We start from the raw sequence: 22247 nt of genomic DNA, 5'->3' as shown, positions 1-22247 counted from the left end.
AGGCTGATGGACTTGAGGTTGTTTTCGTTAGAGAGAAGAAGGTTATGAGGAGACTTAATAGAGGCATACAAAATGATCAGGGGGTTAGACAGGGTGGACAGTGAGAGCCTTCTCCCGCGGATGGAAATGGCTAGCACGAGGGGACATAGCTTTAAACTGAGGGGTAATAGATATAGGACAGAGGTAGGTTCTTTACGCAAAGAGTGGTGAGGCCGTGCAATGCCCTACCTGCAACAGTAGTGAACTCGCCAACATTGAGGGCATTTTAAAGTTTATTGGATAAACATATGGATGATAATGGCATAGTGTAGGTTAGATGGCTTTTGTTTCGGTGCAACTTCGCGGGCCGAAGGGCCTGTACTGCGCTGTATCGTTCTATGTTCTAAGTCCATCAGTCTTGTTTCGAATCACTAGCTTTCGGAGCGCAGCTCCTTCATCAGGTGAATGTCAGTGTCTATATGCGCGATCTTGTTGGAGATCCTCTCCAACTTGTTGGACTTTAACCTGGTGTTGTAAGACCTCAAACTGTGCCCACCCCAGACTAACGCCGGCATATCTACAACATCCTCTAATCTGGAATAGGGAGGGGACGTAGATCCAATAATTTTCAAGAGTGAATTGAATACATGCTTAAAAGCGGGGGAATCTTTTGCACGAGCAAGATGGATTGAATGGCCTCCTTCTGTCCAGTGAAAAATACTTTTCACTGTACTTCGGTATGTGTGACAATAAAATCAAATTTAAAAAAAATCAAAAATCCTGCAATACCAAGCCTCCTCTGACGGAATATTAACGGACAGGAAATAACTTAACCCCTCCATCCTTCAATCGGATAATGGTTGATCTGTGACCTTCCAAACCCATGGCCATTACCATCTAGAAGGACAAGGGCAGCAGATACCTGGGAACCCCACCATCCGGAAAGTCCCTCATCATGCCAACTTGGAAATATGTCATCGTTTGGGCAGCACGATAGCACAAGTTGATATCACTGTGGCGTCACAGCCCCAGGGTCCCAGGTTTGATTTCCCGCTGGGTCACTGTCTGCACATTCTCCCTGTGTCTGCGTGGGTTTTCTCTGGGTGCTCCGGTTTTCTCCCACAGTCCAAAGACGTGCAGTTTAGGTGGATTGGCAATGATAAATTGCCCTTAGTGACCAAAAAGGTTAGGAGGGGTTATTGGGTTATGGGGATAGGGTGGAAGTTAGGTGGTCGGTGCAGACTCGATGGGCCGAATGGCCTCCTTCTGCACTGTATGTTCTATGTTCCTTCGGTGGGTGAAAATCCTGGAACTCTCTCCCTCATAGCCTGTGGCTGTACTTCCACCACATGGACTGCAGTGGGTCAAGAAGGCAGCCCTACACCTCCTCAAGGACAATTCGGGATGGGACTGGTGTCCTAGCCATCCAAGGTTATTATGTGTGTGCCCCATCTCCCTGTACGTTGAGACTGTATTTGGAAAGACAGAGCACTGAGAAATACATTTCCCACAATCCACCTGGAAGGCCACATCCGCTATCCAAACCTCGCGCCTGCGTAGTACGACATCCTACATGCGCCTGCGCATTGCTCTCACATCCCCGCGTCTGCGCAGTACCGCCTCGCCCCCTTTCCCCGTGTCTGCAAACCTATCTCAGCCCTGCTTGACTGACGGGGGGGGAAGATGTCGGATGAGGCCACCCGCCGCATTCTGAGCGGAATCCCGCTGCTGCGAGCCAATGCTGGCCCGCGAGGCGGCGAGCGCTGGCGAGAGCGGCTCAAGGAGGAGTACCAGGCGCTGATCAAGGTAATGTCTGACCCGCACCATACCCCCACGGTTACCTGGAGCGGGGCGACTGGAACCGGGTGTCACAGTGAAAGGCGTTCGCCGGAACGATTTCCTCTTCAGCTCGTCTGGTGGAGCCGGCTGGTTGTCACCGTCGAATATATCGGGGAGCTGACTCTACTTAGACCAGGGGCTGTCAACTCTCCCGGATAGGCCTGGCGTTCCCAATTTCTGTGCAAAGAACAATGAGCACATTACAAAAGATTGGAATTTTTTGTAATTTTCTTTGAACATTTAATTTTACCAGATATAAATCATGTTGAATGAAAATAGAGGGGGGAGGGGAGAAAAACAGCAAGTGCTGGATAATCTCAGCCAGTCTGACAGTATCTGTGGAGAGAGAACAGGGCCAACCTTCCGAGTCTGGATCTCACTGCCAGATCTCCCCCCCCCCCCTGCCCCCGCTCCACCCCCCCCCCTGCCCCCGCTCCACCCCCCCCCCTGCCCCCGCTCCACCCCCCCCCCTGCCCCCGCTCCACCCCCCCCCCCTGCCCCCGCTCCACCCCCCCCCCTGCCCCCGCTCCACCCCCCCCCCGCCCCCGCTCCACCCCCCCCCCCTGCCCCCGCTCCACCCCCCCCCCGCCCCCGCTCCACCCCCCCCCTGCCCCCGCTCCACCCCCCCCTGCCCCCGCTCCACCCCCCCCCGCCCCCGCTCCACCCCCCCCCGCCCCCGCTCCACCCCCCCCCCGCCCCCGCTCCACCCCCCCCTGCCCCCGCTCCACCCCCCCCTGCCCCCGCTCCACCCCCCCCTGCCCCCGCTCCACCCCCCCCCCTGCCCCCGCTCCACCCCCCCCCCTGCCCCCGCTCCACCCCCCCCTGCCCCCGCTCTACCCCCCCCCTGCCCCCGCTCCACCCCCCCCCTGCCCCCGCTCCACCCCCCCCCTGCCCCCGCTCCACCCCCCCCCTGCCCCCGCTCCACCCCCCCCCTGCCCCCGCTCCACCCGCCCCCGCTCCACCCCCCCCCCGCCCCCGCTCCACCCCCCCCCTGCCCCCGCTCCACCCCCCCCCCCTGCCCCCGCTCCACCCCCCCCCCCGCCCCCGCTCCACCCCCCCCCCGCCCCCGCTCCACCCCCCCCCTGCCCCCGCTCCACCCCCCCCCCCTGCCCCCGCTCCACCCCCCCCCGCCCCCGCTCCACCCCCCCCCTGCCCCCGCTCCACCCCCCCCCTGCCCCCGCTCCACCCCCCCCTGCCCCCGCTCCACCCCCCCCCGCCCCCGCTCCACCCCCCCCCTGCCCCCGCTCCACCCCCCCCTGCCCCCGCTCCACCCCCCCCCCTGCCCCCGCTCCACCCCCCCCCCTGCCCCCGCTCCACCCCCCCCCCTGCCCCCGCTCCACCCCCCCCTGCCCCCGCTCTACCCCCCCCCTGCCCCCGCTCCACCCCCCCCCTGCCCCCGCTCCACCCCCCCCCCTGCCCCCGCTCCACCCCCCCCCCCTGCCCCCGCTCCACCCCCCCCCCCGCCCCCGCTCCACCCCCCCCCCCTGCCCCCGCTCCACCCCCCCCCTGCCCCCGCTCCACCCCCCCCCCCTGCCCCCGCTCCACCCCCCCCCCCTGCCCCCGCTCCACCCCCCCCCCTGCCCCCGCTCCACCCCCCCCCCTGCCCCCGCTCCACCCCCCCCCCCGCCCCCGCTCCACCCCCCCCCCTGCCCCCGCTCCACCCCCGGCCTCCTGGCCCCCGCTCCGGCCCCCGCTCCGGCCCCCGCTCCACCCCCCGCTCCACCCCCGGCCTCCTGGCCCCCGCTCCACCCCCGGCCCCCGCTCCACCCCCGGCCTCCTGGCCCCCGCCCCACCACCCCCCCCTGCCCCCGCTCCACCCCCCCCCCTGCCCCCGCTCCACCCCCCCCCCTGCCCCCGCTCCACCCCCGGCCTCCTGGCCCCCGCTCCGGCCCCCGCTCCACCCCCCGCTCCACCCCCCGCTCCACCCCCCGCTCCACCCCCGGCCTCCTGGCCCCCGCTCCACCCCCGGCCCCCGCTCCACCCCCGGCCTCCTGGCCCCCGCCCCACCCCACCCCCGGCCTCCTGGCCCCCGCCCCACCCCACCCCCGGCCTCCTGGCCCCCGCCCCACCCCACCCCCGGCCTCCTGGCCCCCGCCCCACCCCACCCCCGGCCTCCTGGCCCCCGCCCCACCCCACCCCCGTCCTCCTGGCCCCCGCCCCACCCCACCCCCGTCCTCCTGGCCCCCGCCCCACCCCCGTCCTCCTGGCCCCCGCCCCACCCCCGTCCTCCTGGCCCCCGCCCCACCCCCGTCCTCCTGGCCCCCGCCCCACCCCCGTCCTCCTGGCCCCCGCCCCACCCCCGTCCTCCTGGCCCCCGCCCCACCCCCGTCCTCCTGGCCCCCGCCCCACCCCCGTCCTCCTGGCCCCCGCCCCACCCCCGTCCTCCTGGCCCCCGCTCCACCCCCGGCCCCCGCTCCACTCCTGGCCCCCGCTCCGGCCCCCGCTCCACCCCCGGCCTCCTGGCCCCCGCCCCACCCCCGGCCCCCGCCCCACCCCCGGCCCCCGCCCCACCCCCGGCCCCCTGGCCCCCGCCCCACCCCCGGCCTCCTGGCCCCCGCCCCACCCCCGGCCTCCTGGCCCCCGCCCCACCCCCGGCCTCCTGGCCCCCGCCCCACCCCCGGCCTCCTGGCCCCCGCCCCACCCCCGGCCTCCTGGCCCCCGCCCCACCCCCGGCCTCCTGGCCCCCGCCCCACCCCCGGCCTCCTGGCCCCCGCCCCACCCCCGGCCCCCGCCCCACCCCCGGCCTCCTGGCCCCCGCCCCACCCCCGGCCTCCTGGCCCCCGCTCCACCCCCGGCCTCCTGGCCCCCGCCCCACCCCCGGCCTCCTGGCCCCCGCCCCACCCCCGGCCTCCTGGCCCCCGCCCCACTCCTGGCCCCCGCTCCACCCCCGGCCTCCTGGCCCCCGCTCCACCCCCGGCCTCCTGGCCCCCGCCCCACCCCCGGCCCCCGCCCCACCCCCGGCCTCCTGGCCCCCGCCCCACCCCCGGCCTCCTGGCCCCCGCCCCACACCCGGCCTCCTGGCCCCCGCCCCACCCCCGGCCTCCTGGCCCCCGCCCCACCCCCGGCCTCCTGGCCCCCGCCCCACCCCCGGCCTCCTGGCCCCCGCCCCACCCCCGGCCTCCTGGCCCCCGCCCCACCCCCGGCCTCCTGGCCCCCGCCCCACCCCCGGCCTCCTGGCCCCCGGCCTCCTGGCCCCCGCCCCACCCCCGGCCTCCTGGCCCCCGCCCCACCCCCGGCCTCCTGGCCCCCGCCCCACCCCCGGCCTCCTGGCCCCCGCTCCACCCCCGGCCTCCTGGCCCCCGCTCCACCCCCGGCCTCCTGGCCCCCGCTCCACCCCCGGCCTCCTGGCCCCCGCCCCACCCCCGGCCTCCTGGCCCCCGCCCCACCCCCGGCCTCCTGGCCCCCGCCCCACCCCCGGCCTCCTGGCCCCCGCCCCACCCCCGGCCTCCTGGCCCCCGCCCCACCCCCGGCCTCCTGGCCCCCGCCCCACCCCCGGCCTCCTGGCCCCCGCCCCACCCCCGGCCTCCTGGCCCCCGCCCCACCCCCGGCCTCCTGGCCCCCGCCCCACCCCCGGCCTCCTGGCCCCCGCCCCACCCCCGGCCTCCTGGCCCCCGCCCCACCCCCGGCCTCCTGGCCCCCGCCCCACCCCCGGCCTCCTGGCCCCCGCCCCACCCCCGGCCTCCTGGCCCCCGCCCCACCCCCGGCCTCCTGGCCCCCGCCCCACCCCCGGCCTCCTGGCCCCCGCCCCACCCCCGGCCTCCTGGCCCCCGCCCCACCCCCGGCCTCCTGGCCCCCGCCCCACCCCCGGCCTCCTGGCCCCCGCTCCACCCCCGGCCCCCGCCCCACCCCCGGCCTCCTGGCCCCCGCCCCACCCCCGGCCTCCTGGCCCCCGCCCCACCCCCGGCCTCCTGGCCCCCGCCCCACCCCCGGCCTCCTGGCCCCCGCCCCACCCCCGGCCTCCTGGCCCCCGCTCCACCCCCGGCCTCCTGGCCCCCGCTCCACCCCCGGCCTCCTGGCCCCCGCTCCACCCCCGGCCTCCTGGCCCACGCTCCACCCCCGGCCTCCTGGCCCCCGCTCCACCCCCGGCCTCCTGGCCCCCGCTCCACTCCTGGCCCCCGCTCCACCCCCGGCCTCCTGGCCCCCGCTCCACCCCCGGCTTCCTGGCCCCTGCTCCAGCCGTTCCCCGCTCCACCAGTTGCTCCACCCGTTCCTCCACCTTTCCAACCCCACTTTCGAATGTTACTGTCGCCGCCTCATTCTTCCAACCAAAGCTCATGTGAAATTTCAGCAGCAGTTATTCTGCTCATTTCACCTGTCTACTACCCTGAAGTCTGTACCATTCTTACACCATAAGGTAGAGAAGTCGCCAGGCCCAGATGGGACGCATAAGACATAGGAGCAGAATTAGGCCACTTGGCCCATTGAGTCTGCTCCGCCATTCAATCATGGCTGATATTTTTCTCATCCTCATTCTCCTGCCTTCTCCCCATAACCACTGATCCCCTTATTCATCAAGAACCCATCTATCTCTGTCTTTAAGATACTCAGTGATTTGGCCTCCACAGCCTTCTGCAGAAAAGAGTTCCACAGATTCACTAGTTTGCTTAGAGAGGTAAGGAAGCATATTGTGGAGCTGTTAACAGAAATTTTCCAGGCTTCTCTAAACATAGGATTAGTCCTGGGGATGTGGTAGTTTGTATTAGGAGGATTACGGTACCTATTAATGCCGGAATACCATTGGTGGATAATGTACTTGTTCCATTGGATAAGCTTGCACGTTAGCTCCGCCATGCAAGGTGGGGTATAAGAGCCCGTGCTGCCCCAGCAGCTTCCTTCTGGGGGAAACATCTAGCGTATTAAAGCCTTCAATTGTCTCCAATCTCATTTCTGAGGTTATTGATTGTGCATCAATTTAATATGCTAGATTTAAAAGAATGGAGCTCAGAATCAAGCCGGAGTGTCTGCAACCCAAGCGGCCAACTCAGCGGCAACCTTCAAGCACTGGCTGGCGTGTTTTAACGGATACCTTGGAACGGCCGAAAACACATCAACGGGAGAACAGAAACTGCAAATCCTGCACTCGAGGGTGAGCCCAGAAATTTACACCCTCATCGAGGACGCGGACGACTTCGATGCCGCAATGGAGCTGCAGAAAGGACATTATATTTGCCCGGTAAACCAGATCTACGCTCGACATCTGCGAGGGACGAGACGACAGATCCCTGGGGAATTGCTGGAAGAATTCTACCGTGCGCTCCTGGTGTTGGGGAAAAACTGCGGCAAGTTTCGGCGAGCGACCACCCAGAACTTTTGATCCGGGACGCTTTCGGTGCAGGTATGCTGTCCTCCCAAATCCGCCAGCGATTGCTGGAGAAAGACACCCTAGGCCTCGAGGCATGGGCCCTTGCCAGCTCCCTGGGCGTGGCCTCCCGAAATGCCCGCGCTTACGTCCCCGACCGCGCGGCAGCCCTGTGGGCAGCGTGGAACCCCCCCGCGGCCGATCCCGAGACATCTCCCATCCCCCCACAAGCTTGTGCTGCAAGGTGGCCTGGCAACCCCGGGGGGCACCGCCGCTATTTTTGCAGGCAGACCAAGCACCCCCCCCCCCCCCCCCCCCCCCGACAGCGCTGTCCAGCCCGCGCATCCACCTGCAAGGGATGCGGTAAAAAAGGCCACTTCGTGGCGGTATGCCAGGCCCCTGGCGGTCGCTGCGGTCTCCGGTGGTGAATGCGGACCGCCGCCACAACCCTCTCCACGGTCTCCGGGCGCCGCCATTTTGTACCGTGGACGCCACCTGCGATGGATGGGTGCTGCCATTTTGTGCACCCCCGGCCATGTGCGACCAATGGGCGCCGCCATCTTGAATGGGCCCCCAGGACCCCTGCTCGGCTGACCACTCACCACCCGAAGAGAATATTCAACTGCTGCCACGAGTAGTCTCGGTGACCCTGGACCAGTCTGGGCCCCGAACACTATTGACTGCAGTGCTGATCAACGGATATGAAACGTCCTGCCTAATCAACTCTGGGAGCACGGAGAGCTTCATACACCCCGACACGGTAAGACACTGTTCTTTCCCCGTCCACCCCGTTAATCAAAAAATCTCCCTGGACTCCGGATCTCACTCAGTAGAGATCAAGGGGTTTTGTATAGCTAACCTCACAGTCCAAGGAAGGGAGTTCAAAAACTACAGACTCTACCTCCTTTCCCACCTCTGCGCGGCCACTCTCCTAGGATTGGATTTTCAGTGTAACCTCCAAAGTCTTAACTTTCAAATTCGGCGGCACTATACCCCCCTCACTGTCTACAGCCTCGCGACCCTTAAGGTCAATCCGCCCTCCCTGTTTGCGAACCTCACCCCGGATTGCAAACCCGTCGCCACCAGGAGCAGGCGGTATCGTGCCCAGAACCAGATTTTTATTAGGTCAGATGTCCAACGGTTACTGAAGGAAGGTGTCATTGAGGCTAGCAACAGCCCCTGGAGAGCTCAAGTAATGGTGGTAAAGACCGGGGAGAAGCATAGGATGGTCATCGACTAGTCAGACCATCAACAGGTTTACGCAGCTCGACGCGTACCCTCTCCCCCGCCTTTCCGACCTGGTCAACAGGATCGTACATTACAAGGTCTTCTCCACGGTGGATCTTAAGTCCGCCTACCACCAGCTCCCCATCCCCACTAGTGACCGCAAATACACTGCCTTCGAAGCAGATGGGCGGCTCTACCACTTAAGGGTTCCCTTCGGTGTCACTAACGGGGTCTCGGTCTTCCAGCGAGAGATGGACCGAATGGTTGACCGGTACCACATTCCCGTACCTCGATAATGTCACCATCTGCGGCCACGACCAGCAGGACCACGACACCAACCTCCGGAAATTCCTCCAAACTGCAAAAATCCTTAACCTAACGTATAACAGGGATAAATGCGTGCTTAGCACCAACCGCCTAGCCATCCTCGGCTACGTAGTGCGTAATGGACTGATAGGCCCCGACCTGAACGCATGCGCCCCCTTATGGAGTTCCCCATCCCTCACTGCTCCAAGGCCCTGAAGCGCTGCCTAGGCTTTTTTTCTTACTATGCCCAGTGGGTCCCCAACTATGCGGACAAGGCCCGTCCACTGATCCAATCCACAGTTTTTCCCCTGTCGATAGAGGCCCGCCAGGCCGTCAGCCGCATCAAAGCAGACATTGCAAAGGCCACGATGCACGCCATCGACGAGTCCCTCCCTTTCCAGGTCAAGAGCGACGCGTCCGACGTAGCTCTGGCAGCCACCCTCAACCAAACGGGCAGACCCGTGGCCGCCTTCTCACCCTCCACGCCTCCGACATCCGCCATTCCTCAGTCGAAAAGGAGGCCCAGGCCATAGTAGAAGCTGTGCGACATTAGAGGCATTACCTGGCCGGCAGGAGATTCACTCTCCTCACTAACCAACGGTCAGTTGCTTTTATGTTCGATAATGCACGGCGGGGCAAGATAAAAAACGACAAGGTCCTACGGTGGAGGATCGAACTCTCCACCTACAACTATGAGATCTTGTATCGTCCCGGGAAGCTAAACAAGCCTCCTGATGCCCTATACCGCGGCACATGTGCCAACGCACAAGTGGACCGCCTCCGAGCCCTCCACGAGGACCTCTGCTACCCGGGGGTCACTCGATTTTCCCACTTCATCAAGACCCGCAACCTGCCCTACTCCATCAAGGAGGTCAGGACAGCCACCAGGAATTGCCAAATATGCGCGGAGTGCAAGCCGCACTTCTACAGGCCAGAGAAAGTGCACCTGATAAAGGCTTCCCGTCCCTTTGAACGCCTCAATATGGACTTCAAAGGCCCCCTCCACCGACCGCAACACGTACTTCCTGAACGTGATTGATGAATACTCCCGATTCCCTTTCGCCATCCCCTGCCCCGACATGACCGCAACCACCTTCAGAAAAGCCCTCCATGGTATCTTTACGCTGTTCGGTTTCCCCGCCTACATACACAGTGATAGGGGGTCCTCCTTTATGAGCGACGAACTGCGTCAATTCCTGCTCAGCGAGGGCATTGCCTCGAGCAGGACGACCAGTTACAACTCCCGGGGTAACGGACAGGTAGAGAGGGAGAACGAAATGGTCTGGAAGACCGTTCTACTGGCCCTGCGGTGCAGGAATCTCCCAGTCTCCCGCTGGCAGGAAGTCCTCCCGGATGCCCTCCACTCCATCCGGTCACTGCTGTGTACCACGACCAACCAAACACCTCACGAACGTCTCCTTGTCTTCTCCAGGAAGTCCTCCTCTGGGACCTCGCTCACGACCTGGCTGGCAGCTCCTGGACCCGTCCTGCTCCAAAAACACGTGCGGGCGCACAAATCGGACCCATTGGTCGAGAGGGTCCATCTCCTCCACGCTAACCCTCAGTACGCCTACGTGGCGTACCCGATGGCCGACAGGATACGGTCTCCCTACGGGACCTGGCACCCGCTGGATCCCCCCCCCCCCCGCCACCAGCACCACCCTCCCTCCCACCGGCGCACCCCACAGCCACCCCCTTCCCAGGTGGATTGGTTCTTCCACCGGCCCGTCTAGGCCCTGCCCACCGGCGTACCCCACAGCTGCCCCCTTCCCAGGCCAGTCGGCCATTCCGCCAGCCACGTCTAGGGGTGATGAAGCCGCCGCAGAAGCCAAAACCACGCTCCCGGAGTCACAGACGCCTGAACCTCCCAACGACATCACCACCAAAGCTACGACGATCGCAGAGGACGACGAAGGCCCCCGATCGACTAATTGCTTCCTTTTGAAATGTACATTACTGTTGTAATGAGCCAAAACGCTGTACGGAGGCATTACGGTACCTTCATAACTATAACTTCTACCACATTGTAGTACGAAGCCGCCACCCCCGCCGGACTCTTTTTTTTAACAGGGGGTGAATGTGGTAGTCTGTGTTAGGAGGATTACTGTACCTAGTAATGCCGGAATACCATTTGTGGAGAATGTACTTGTTCCATTGGATAAGCTTGCATGTTAGCTCCACCTTGCAAGGCAGGGTATAAGAGCTGGTGCTGCCCCAGCAGCTTCCTTCTGTACCTGCGCTGCTGGGGGAAACATCTAGCGCATTAAAGCCTTCAATTGTCTGCAATCTCGTTTCTGAGGTGATTGATTGTGCATCAGGGGACTGGAGATTTGCAAATGTGATGCTGTTGTCTAAGAAAGGGGCAAAAGATAACCCAGGCAACTGTAGACCTGTCAGCTTGACATCAATCATGGGAAAACTGATGGAGGCCATAATACGGGATGAGATAAATATACACTTGGAGACAAACATTGCTTTTTCAAGGGCAGGTCATGTCTGACAAATTTAATTGAGTTCTTTGACGAGGTGACTCTGACAGTGGATGAAGGTAGTGCGATTGATGTATATTTGGAATTTCAGAAAGCATTTGATACAGTGCCACATGGCAGGTTGGTTAATAAATTAAAAATATTTTGGATTGATGGGTCCTTGGCAGCATGGATTATAAGTTGACTAAGAGATAGGAAACAGAGCGTGGATATAGATGGGCATTTTCAGATTGGAGACAAGATGAAAGTGGTGTTCCCCAGGGCTCGGTGATGGAATCCTTGCTTTTTCTGATTTATATAAATGATTTAGAAGTGGGTGTTGAGGGCAAAGTCCCTGAATTTGCAGATGATACTAAATGAGGAAGAATAGTGAAATGTGAGGATGACGCTATGCAAATTCAGAGAGACATTGACAAGTTGCTCAAATAGGCAGACATCAGGCAGATTAACTTCCAATGCTGTGAAATATGAGATGCTGCATTTTGGTAGAAGAAACATGGGGAGATAATGTAGGCTCAATGGTCAACTTTGAGGGGAGTACAGGAGCAGAGGGACCTCGAGGTTCAATCCTGGGACATTGGAACCGATTCTGGGGGAGGTGGGACCAGTACAAACCGGACGGTCTGCACCTGGGCAGGACTGGAACCGATGTCCTAGGGGGGGTGTTTGCTAGAGCTGTTGGGGAGAGTTTAAACTAATGTGGCAGGGGGATGGGAACCGATGCAGGAAGTTGGAAGGTAGTAAAACAGGGACAGAAATAAAAGGCAGTAAGGGGGAAAGTGTAAGGCAGAGAAGCCATAGTCAAAAATCAAAAAGGGCGACAGTACAAGGTACAGTGACTGAGGGGAGCTCAGTGAATAGGACCAGGAATACTAAAAGAAATAAAACGGGAAGTGAAAACATTAATGGTAAGCGATGCGGCAGGTTGTTACAGGAAGATGTGGGTTCGACGACAAGGAAAATTAGGAGAAAGGTTAAGAGGAAATATAACTTAGGAGAGGTTACTGATCGAGGTGTTAAGATTCAGAACAGAGGTAAAAAAAGCCAACATAAGTGTACTTTACCTGAATGCTCGTAGTATTCGGAATAAGGTAAATGAGTTGATGGCGCAAATCATCGCGAATGACTATGATTTAGTGGCCATTACTGAAACATGGTTAAAGGATGGTCACGACTGGGAGTTAAATATCCGAGGGTATCAAACTTTTCGGAAGGACAGAGTGGATGGTAAGGGAGGTGGTGTAGCTCTGTTATTTAAGGATGACATCCGGGCAACAGTAAGGGATGACATCGGTGCTATGGAGGATAAGGTTGAATCCATTTGGGTGGAAATCAGGAATAGTAAGGCGAAAAAGTCACTGATAGGAGTAATCTATAGGCCACCAAATAGTAACATTATGGTGGGGCAGGCAATAAACAAAGAAATAACAGATGCATGTAGAAATGGTACAGCAGTTATCGTGGGGGATTTTAATCTACATGTTGATTGGTTTAACCAGGTCGGTCAAGGCAGCCTTGAGGAGGAGTTTATAGAATGTATCCGCGATAGTTTCCTAGAACAGTATGTAATGGAACCTACGAGGGAACAAGCGGTCCTAGATCTGGTCCTGTGTAATGAGACAGGATTGATTCAGGATCTCATAGTTCGGGATCCTCTCGGAAGGAGCGATCACAATATGGTGGAATTTAAAATACAGATGGAGAGTGAGAAGGTAAAATCAAGCACTAGTGTTTTGTGCTTAAACAAAGGAGATTACAATGGGATGAGAGAAGAACTAGCTAAGGTAGACTGGGAGCAAAGACTTTATGGTGAAACAGTTGAGGAACAGTGGAGAACCTTCCAAGTGATTTTTCACAGTGCCCAGCAAAGGTTTATACCAACAAAAAGGAAGGACGGTAAAAAGAGGGAAAATCGACCGTGGATATCTAAGGAAATAAGGGAGAGTATCAAATTGAAGGAAAAAACATACAAAGTAGCAAAGATCAGTGGGAGACTAGAGGACTGGGAAATCTTTAGAGGGCAACAGAAAGCTACTAAAAAAGCTATAAAGAAGAGTAAGATAGATTATGAGAGTAAACTTGCTCAGAATATAAAAACAGATAGTAAAAGTTTCTACAAATACATAAAACAAAAAAAGAGTGGCTAAGGTAAATATTGGTCCTTTAGAGGATGAGAAGGGAGATTTAATAATGGGAGATGAGGAAATGGCTGAGGAACTGAACAGGTTTTTTGGGTCGGTCTTCACAGTGGAAGACACAAATAACATGCCAGTGACTGATGGAAATGAGGCTATGACGGGTGAGGACCTTGAGAGGATTGATATCACCAAGGAGGTAGTGATGGGCAAGCTAATGGGGCTAAAGGTAGACAAGTCTCCTGGCCCTGATGGAATGCATCCCAGAGTGCTAAAAGAGATGGCTAGGGAAATTGCAAATACACTAGTGATAATTTACCAAAATTCACTAGACTCTGGGGTGGTCCCGGCGGATTGGAAATTAGCAAACGTGACACCACTGTTTAAAAAAGGAGGTAGGCAGAAAGTGGGTAATTATAGGCCAGTGAGCTTAACTTCGGTAGTAGGGAAGATGCTGGAATCTATCATCAAGGAAGAATAGCGAGGCATCTGGATGGAAATTGTCCCATTGGACAGACGCAGCATGGGTTCATAAAGGGCAGGTCGTGCCTAACTAATTTACAAAGAACAAAGAAATGTACAGCACAGGAACAGGCCCTTCGGCCCTCCAAGCCCGTGCCGACCATACTGCCCGACTAAACTACAATCTTCTACACTTCCTGGGTCCGTATCCTTCTATTCCCATCCTATTCATATATTTGTCACGATGCCCCTTAAATGTCCCTATCGTCCCTGCTTCCACTACCTCCTCCGGTAGTGAGTTCCAGGCACCCACTACCCTCTGCGTAAAAAACTTGCCTCGTACATCTACTCTAAACTTTGCCCCTCTCATCTTAAACCTATGCCCCCTAGTAATTGACCCCTCTACCCTGGGGAAAAGCCTCTGACTATCCACTCTGTCTATGCCCCTCATAATTTTGTATACCTCTATCAGGTTGCCCCTCAACCTCCTTCGTTCCAGTGAGAACAAACCGAGTTTATTCAATCGCTCCTCATAGCTTATGCCCTCCATACCAGGCAACATTCTGGTAAATCTCTTCTGCACCCTCTCTAAAGCCTCCACATCCTTCTGGTAGTGTGGCGACCAGAATTGAACACTATACTCCAAGTGTGGCCTAACTAAGGTTCTATACAGCTGCAACATGACTTGCCAATTCTTATACTCAATGCCCCGGCCAATAAAGGCAAGCATGCCGTATGCCTTCTTGACTACCTTCTCCACCTGTGTTGCCCCTTTCAATGACCTGTGGACCTGTACTCCTAGATCTCTTTGACTTTCAATACTCTTGAGGGTTCTACCATTCACTGTATATTCCCTACCTGCATTAGCCCTTCCAAAATGCATTACCTCACATTTGTCCAGATTAAACTCCATCTGCCATCTCTCCGCCCAAGTCTCCAGACAATCTAAATCCTGCTGTATCCTCAGACAGTCCTCATCGCTATCCGCAATTCCACCAACCTTTGTGTCGTCTGCAAACTTACTAATCAGACCAGTTACATTTTCCTCCAAATCATTTATATATACTACAAAGAGCAAAGGTCCCAGCACTGATCCCTGTGGAACACCACTGGTCACAGCCCTCCAATTAGAAAAGCATCCCTCCATTGCTACCCTCTGCCTTCTATGGCCTAGCCAGTTCTGTATCCACCTTGCCAGTTCACCCCTGATCCCGTGTGACTTCACCTTTTGTACTAGTCTACCATGAGGGACCTTGTCAAAGGCCTTACTGAAGTCCATATAGACAACATCTACTGCCCTACCTGCATCAATCATCTTAGTGACCTCCTCGAAAAACTCTATCAAGTTAGTGAGACACGACCTTCCCTTCACAAAACCGTGCTGCCTCTCACTAATACGTCCATTTGCTTCCAAATGGGAGTAGATCCTGTCTCGAAGAATTCTCTCCAGTAATTTCCCTACCACTGAAGTAAGGCTCACCGGCCTGTAGTTCCCGGGATTATCCTTGCTACCCTTCTTAAACAGAGGAACAACATTGGCTATTCTCCAGTCCTCCGGGACATCCCCTGAAGACAGCGAGGATCCAAAGATTTCTGTCAAGGCCTCAGCAATTTCCTCTCCAGCCTCCTTCAGTATTCTGGGGTAGATCCCATCCGGCCCTGGGGACTTATCTACCTTAATATTTTTTAAGACACCCAACACCTCGTCTTTTTGGATCACAATGTGACCCAGGCTATCTACACCCCCTTCTCCAGACTCAACATCTACCAATTCCTTCTCTTTGGTGAATACTGATGCAAAGTATTCATTTAGTACCTCGCCCATTTCCTCTGGCTCCACACATAGATTCCCTTGCCTATCCTTCAGTGGGCCACCCCTTTCCCTGGCTACCCTCTTGCTTTTTATGTACGTGTAAAAAGCCTTGGGATTTTCCTTAACCCTATTTGCCAATGACTTTTCATGACCCCTTCTAGCCCTCCTGACTCCTTGCTTAAGTTCCTTCCTACTTTCCTTATATGCCACACAGGCTTCGTCTGTTCCCAGCCTTTTAGCCCTGACAAATGCCTCCTTTTTCTTTTTGACGAGGCCTACAATATCACTCGTCATCCAAGGTTCCCGAAAATTGCCGTATTTATCTTTCTTCCTCACAGGAACATGCCTGTCCTGTATTCCTTTCAACTGACACTTGAAAGCCTCCCACATGTCAGATGTTGATTTGCCCTCAAACATCCGCCCCCAATCTATGTTCTTCAGTTCCCGCCTAATATTGTTATAATTAGCCTTCCCCCAATTTAGCACATTCATCCTCGGACCACTCTTATCCTTGTCCACCAGTACTTTAAAACTTACTGAATTGTGGTCACTGTTACCGAAATGCTCCCCTACTGAAACATCTACCACCTGGCCGGGCTCATTCCCCAATACCAGGTCCAGTACTGCCCCTTCCCTAGTTGGACTGTTTACATATTGTTTTAAGAAGCCCTCCTGGATGCTCCTTACAAACTCCGCCCCGTCTAAGCCCCTGGCACTAAGTGAGTCCCAAGCAATATTCGGGAAGTTGAAGTCTCCCATCACCACAACCCTGTTGTTTTTACTCTTTTCCAAAATCTGTCTACCTATCTGCTCCTCTATCTCCCGCTGGCTGTTGGGAGGCCTGTAGTATACCCCCAACATTGTGACTGCACCCTTCTTATTCCTGATCTCTACCCATATAGCCTCACTGCCCTCTGAGGTGTCCTCTCGCAGTATAGCTGTGATATTCTCCCGAACAAGTAGCGCAACTCCGCCTCCCCTTTTACATCCCCCTCTATCCCGCCTGAAACATCTAAATCCTGGAACGTTTAGCTGCCAATCCTGCCCTTCCCTCAACCAGGTCTCTGTAATGGCAACAACATCATAGCTCCAAGTAGTAATCCAAGCTCGAAGTTCATCTGCCTTACCCGTAATGCTCCTTGCATTAAAACATATGCACTTCAGGCCACCAGACCCGCTGTGTTCAGCAACTTCTCCCCGTCTGCTCTGCCTCAGAGCCACACTGTCCCTATTCCCTAGTTCTCCCTCAATGCTCTCACCTTCTGACCTATTGCTCCCGTGCCCACCCCCCTGCCATACTAGTTTAAACCCTCCCGTGTGACACTAGCAAACCTCGCGGCCAGGATATTTATGCCTCTCCGGTTTAGATGCAACCCGTCCATCTTATACAGGTCACACCTGCCCCGGAAGAGCTCCCAGTGGTCCAGAATACGGAAACCCTCCCTCCTACACCAGCTGTTTAGCCACGTGTTTGTCTGCTCTATCTTCCTATTTCTAGCCTCACTGGCACGTGGCACAGGGAGTAATCCCGAGATTACAACCCTCGAGGTCCTGTCTTTTAACTTTCTGCCTAGCTCCCTGAACTCCTGCTGCAGGACCTCATGCCCCTTCCTGCCTATGTCGTTAGTACCAATATGTACAACGACCTCTGCCTGTTTGCCCCCCCCTTCAGGATTCCCTCTACCCGTTCGGAGACATCCTGTACCCTGGCACCAGGGAGGCAACATACCATCCTGGAGTCTCTTTCACGTCCACAGAAGCGCCTATCTGTGCCCCTGACTATAGAGTCCCCTATTACTATTACTCTTCTGTGCTTTGACCCTCCCTTCTGAACATCAGAGCCAGCCGTGGTGCCACTGCTCTGGCTGCTGCTGTTTTCCCCTGATAGGCTATCCCCCCCGACAGTATCCAAAGGGGTATATCTGTTCGAGAGGGGGACAACCACAGGGGATTCCTGCACTGACTGCCTGCCCTTTCTGGTGGTCACCCATTTCTCTGCCTGCACCTTGGGTGTGACCACATTTACATAACTGCGATCTCTGACGCTTTCCGCCACCTGCATGCTCCTAAGTGCATCCAATTGCTGCTCCAACCGAACCATGAGGTCTGTGAGGAGCTGCAGTTGGGTGCACTTTCTGCAGATGAAGCCATCCGGGACGCTGGAAGCAGAAAGTGCACCCAACTGCAGCTCCTCACAGACCGCATGGTTCGGTTGGAGCAGCAATTGGATGCACTTAGGAGCATGCAGGTGGCGGAAAGCGTCAGAGATCGCAGTTATGTAAATGTGGTCACACCCAAGGTGCAGGCAGAGAAATGGGTGACCACCAGAAAGGGCAGGCAGTCAGTGCAGGAATCCCCTGTGGTTGTCCCCCTCTCGAACAGATATACCCCTTTGGATACTGTCGGGGGGGATAGCCTATCAGGGGAAAACAGCAGCAGCCAGAGCAGTGGCACCACGGCTGGCTCTGATGTTCAGAAGGGAGGGTCAAAGCGCAGAAGAGTAATAGTAATAGGGGACTCTATAGTCAGGGGCACAGATAGGCGCTTCTGTGGACGTGAAAGAGACTCCAGGATGGTATGTTGCCTCCCTGGTGCCAGGGTACAGGATGTCTCCAAACGGGTAGAGGGAATCCTGAAGGGGGGGGCAAACAGGCAGAGGTCGTTGTACATATTGGTACTAACGACATAGGCAGGAAGGGGCATGAGGTCCTGCAGCAGGAGTTCAGGGAGCTAGGCAGAAAGTTAAAAGACAGGACCTCGAGGGTTGTAATCTCGGGATTACTCCCTGTGCCACGTGCCAGTGAGGCTAGAAATAGGAAGATAGAGCAGACAAACACGTGGCTAAACAGCTGGTGTAGGAGGGAGGGTTTCCGTATTCTGGACCACTGGGAGCTCTTCCGGGGCAGGTGTGACCTGTATAAGATGGACGGGTTGCATCTAAACCGGAGAGGCATAAATATCCTGGCCGCGAGGTTTGCTAGTGTCACACGGGAGGGTTTAAACTAGTATGGCAGGGGGGTGGGCACGGGAGCAATAGGTCAGAAGGTGAGAGCATTGAGGGAGAACTAGGGAATAGGGACAGTGTGGCTCTGAGGCAGAGCAGACGGGGAGAAGTTGCTGAACACAGCGGGTCTGGTGGCCTGAAGTGCATATGTTTTAATGCAAGGAGCATTACGGGTAAGGCAGATGAACTTCGAGCTTGGATTACTACTTGGAACTATGATGTTGTTGCCATTACAGAGACCTGGTTGAGGGAAGGGCAGGATTGGCAGCTAAACGTTCCAGGATTTAGATGTTTCAGGCGGGATAGAGGGGGATGTAAAAGGGGAGGCGGAGTTGAGCTACTTGTTCGGGAGAATATCACAGCTATACTGCGAGAGGACACCTCAGAGGGCAGTGAGGCTATATGGGTAGAGATCAGGAATAAGAAGGGTGCAGTCACAATGTTGGGGGTATACTACAGGCCTCCCAACAGCCAGCGGGAGATAGAGGAGCAGATAGGTAGACAGATTTTGGAAAAGAGTAAAAACAACAGGGTTGTGGTGATGGGAGACTTCAACTTCCCGAATATTGCTTGGGACTCACTTAGTGCCAGGGGCTTAGACGGGGCGGAGTTTGTAAGGAGCATCCAGGAGGGCTTCTTAAAACAATATGTAAACAGTCCAACTAGGGAAGGGGTGGTACTGGACCTGGTATTGGGGAATGAGCCCGGCCAGGTGGTAGATGTTTCAGTAGGGGAGCATTTCGGTAACAGTGACCACAATTCAGTAAGTTTTAAAGTACTGGTGGACAAGGATAAGAGTGGTCCGAGGATGAATGTGCTAAATTGGGGGAAGGCTAATTATAACAATATTAGGCGGGAACTGAAGAACATAGATTGGGGGCGGATGTTTGAGGGCAAATCAACATCTGACATGTGGGAGGCTTTCAAGTGTCAGTTGAAAGGAATACAGGACAGGCATGTTCCTGTGAGGAAGAAAGATAAATACGGCAATTTTCGGGAACCTTGGATGACGAGTGATATTGTAGGCCTCGTCAAAAAGAAAAAGGAGGCATTTGTCAGGGCTAAAAGGCTGGGAACAGACGAAGCCTGTGTGGCATATAAGGAAAGTAGGAAGGAACTTAAGCAAGGAGTCAGGAGGGCTAGAAGGGGTCATGAAAAGTCATTGGCAAATAGGGTTAAGGAAAATCCCAAGGCTTTTTACACGTACATAAAAAGCAAGAGGGTAGCCAGGGAAAGGGTTGGCCCACTGAAGGATAGGCAAGGGAATCTATGTGTGGAGCCAGAGGAAATGGGCGAGGTACTAAATGAATACTTTGCATCAGTATTCACCAAAGAGAAGGAATTGGTAGATGTTGAGTCTGGAGAGGGGGTGTAGATAGCCTGGGTTACATTGTGATCCAAAAAGACGAGGTGTTGGGTGTCTTAAAAATATTAAGGTAGATAAGTCCCCAGGGCCGGATGGGATCTACCCCAGAATACTGAAGGAGGCTGGAGAGGAAATTGCTGAGGCCTTGACAGAAATCTTTTGATCCTCGCTGTCTTCAGGGGATGTCCCGGAGGACTGGAGAATAGCCAATGTTGTTCCTCTGTTTAAGAAGGGTAGCAAGGATAATCCCGGGAACTACAGGCCGGTGAGCCTTACATCAGTGGTAGGGAAATTACTGGAGAGAATTCTTCGAGACAGGATCTACTCCCATTTGGAAGCAAATGGACGTATTAGTGAGAGGCAGCACGGTTTTGTGAAGGGAAGGTCGTGTCTCACTAACTTGATAGAGTTTTTCGAGGAGGTCACTAAGATGATTGATGCAGGTAGGGCAGTAGATGTTGTCTATATGGACTTCAGTAAGGCCTTTGACAAGGTCCCTCATGGTAGACTAGTACAAAAGGTGAAGTCACACGGGATCAGGGGTGAACTGGCAAGGTGGATACAGAACTGGCTAGGCCATAGAAGGCAGAGGGTAGCAATGGAGGGATGCTTTTCTCATTGGAGGGCTGTGACCAGTGGTGTTCCACAGGGATCAGTGCTGGGACCTTTGCTCTTTGTAGTATATATAAATGATTTGGAGGAAAATGTAACTGGTCTGATTAGTAAGTTTGCAGACGACACAAAGGTTGGTGGAATTGCGGATAGCGATGAGGACTGTCTGAGGATACAGCAGGATTTAGATTGTCTGGAGACTTGGGCGGAGAGATGGCAGATGGAGTTTAATCCGGACAAATGTGAGGTAATGCATTTTGGAAGGGCTAATGCAGGTAGGGAATATACAGTGAATGGTAGAACCCTCAAGAGTATTGAAAGTCAAAGAGATCTAGGAGTACAGGTCCACAGGTCATTGAAAGGGGCAACACAGGTGGAGAAGGTAGTCAAGAAGGCATACGGCATGCTTGCCTTCATTGGCCGGGGCATTGAGTATAAGAATTGGCAAGTCATGTTGCAGCTGTATAGAACCTTAGTTAGGCCACACTTGGAGTATAGTGTTCAATTCTGGTCGCCACACTACCAGAAGGATGTGGAGGCTTTAGAGAGGGTGCAGAAGAGATTTACCAGAATGTTGCCTGGTATGGAGGGCATAAGCTATGAGGAGCGATTGAATAAACTCGGTTTGTTCTCACTGGAACGAAGGAGGTTGAGGGGCGACCTGATAGAGGTATACAAAATTATGAGGGGCATAGACAGAGTGGATAGTCAGAGGCTTTTCCCCAGGGTAGAGGGGTCAATTACTAGGGGGCATAGGTTTAAGGTGAGAGGGGCAAAGTTTAGAGTAGATGTACGAGGCAAGTTTTTTACGCAGAGGGTAGTGGGTGCCTGGAACTCACTACCGGAGGAGGTAGTGGAAGCAGGGACGATAGGGACATTTAAGGGGCATCTTGACAAATATATGAATAGGATGGGAATAGAAGGATACGGACCCAGGAAGTGTAGAAGATTGTAGTTTAGTCTGGCAGTATGGTCGGCACGGGCTTGGAGGGCCGAAGGGCCTGTTCCTGTGCTGTACATTTCTTTGTTCTTCTTTGAGACACGACCTCCCTTTCACAAAACCATGCTGCCTCTCACTAATACGACCACTTGCTTCCAAATGGGAGTAGATCCTGTCTCAAAGAATTCTCTCCAGTAATTTCCCTACCACTGAAATAAGGCTCACTGGCCTGTAGTTCCCTGGATTATCCTTGCTACCCTTCTTAAACAAACAAACAACATTGTCCATTCTCCAGTCCTCCGGGACATCACCTGAAGACAGTGAGGATCCAAAGATTTCTGTCAAGGCCTCAGCAATTTCCTTTCTTGCCTCCTTCGGTATTCTGGGGTAGATCCCATCAGACCCCGGGGACTTATTCACCTTAATATTTTTCAAGACGCCCAATACCTCTTCTTTTTGGATCTCAATGTGACCCAGGCTATCTACACCCCCTTCTCCAGACTCAACATCCAATTACTTCTCTTTGGTGAATACTGATACAAAGTATTCATTTAGTACCCTGCCCATTTCCTCTGGCTCCACTCATAGATTCCATCCTTCAGTGGGCCAACCCTTTCTCTGGTTACCCTCTTGCGTTTTAGGTACGTGTAAAAAGCCATGGGATTTTCCTTAACCCTATTTGCCAATGGCTTTTCGTGACTCCTTTTAGCCCTCTTGACTCCTTGCTTAAGTTCCTTCCTACTTTCCTTATATTCCACACAGGCTTCGTCTGTTCC

The 22247-nt window shown here is 56.1% G+C and overlaps 1 protein-coding gene across 1 annotated transcript in view; it reads left to right on the top strand.

The window, feature by feature from the left end:
• The first annotated feature begins 1581 nt into the window (after window positions 1-1581).
• Window positions 1582-22247, top strand: part of ufc1 (ubiquitin-fold modifier conjugating enzyme 1) — a 135869-nt gene continuing 115203 nt past the window's right edge. Inside the window, exon 1 of the mRNA XM_072488044.1 lies at window positions 1582-1785. Coding sequence (XP_072344145.1) covers window positions 1663-1785 — 123 coding nt within the window. The 5' untranslated portion in view covers window positions 1582-1662. The remainder of the gene's footprint in view (window positions 1786-22247) is intronic.

Source organism: Scyliorhinus torazame, chromosome 22 (genome assembly GCF_047496885.1).
Source record: "Scyliorhinus torazame isolate Kashiwa2021f chromosome 22, sScyTor2.1, whole genome shotgun sequence".
NCBI lineage: Eukaryota > Metazoa > Chordata > Chondrichthyes > Carcharhiniformes > Scyliorhinidae > Scyliorhinus > Scyliorhinus torazame.
This window is presented reverse-complemented; position numbering and strand designations above follow the sequence as displayed.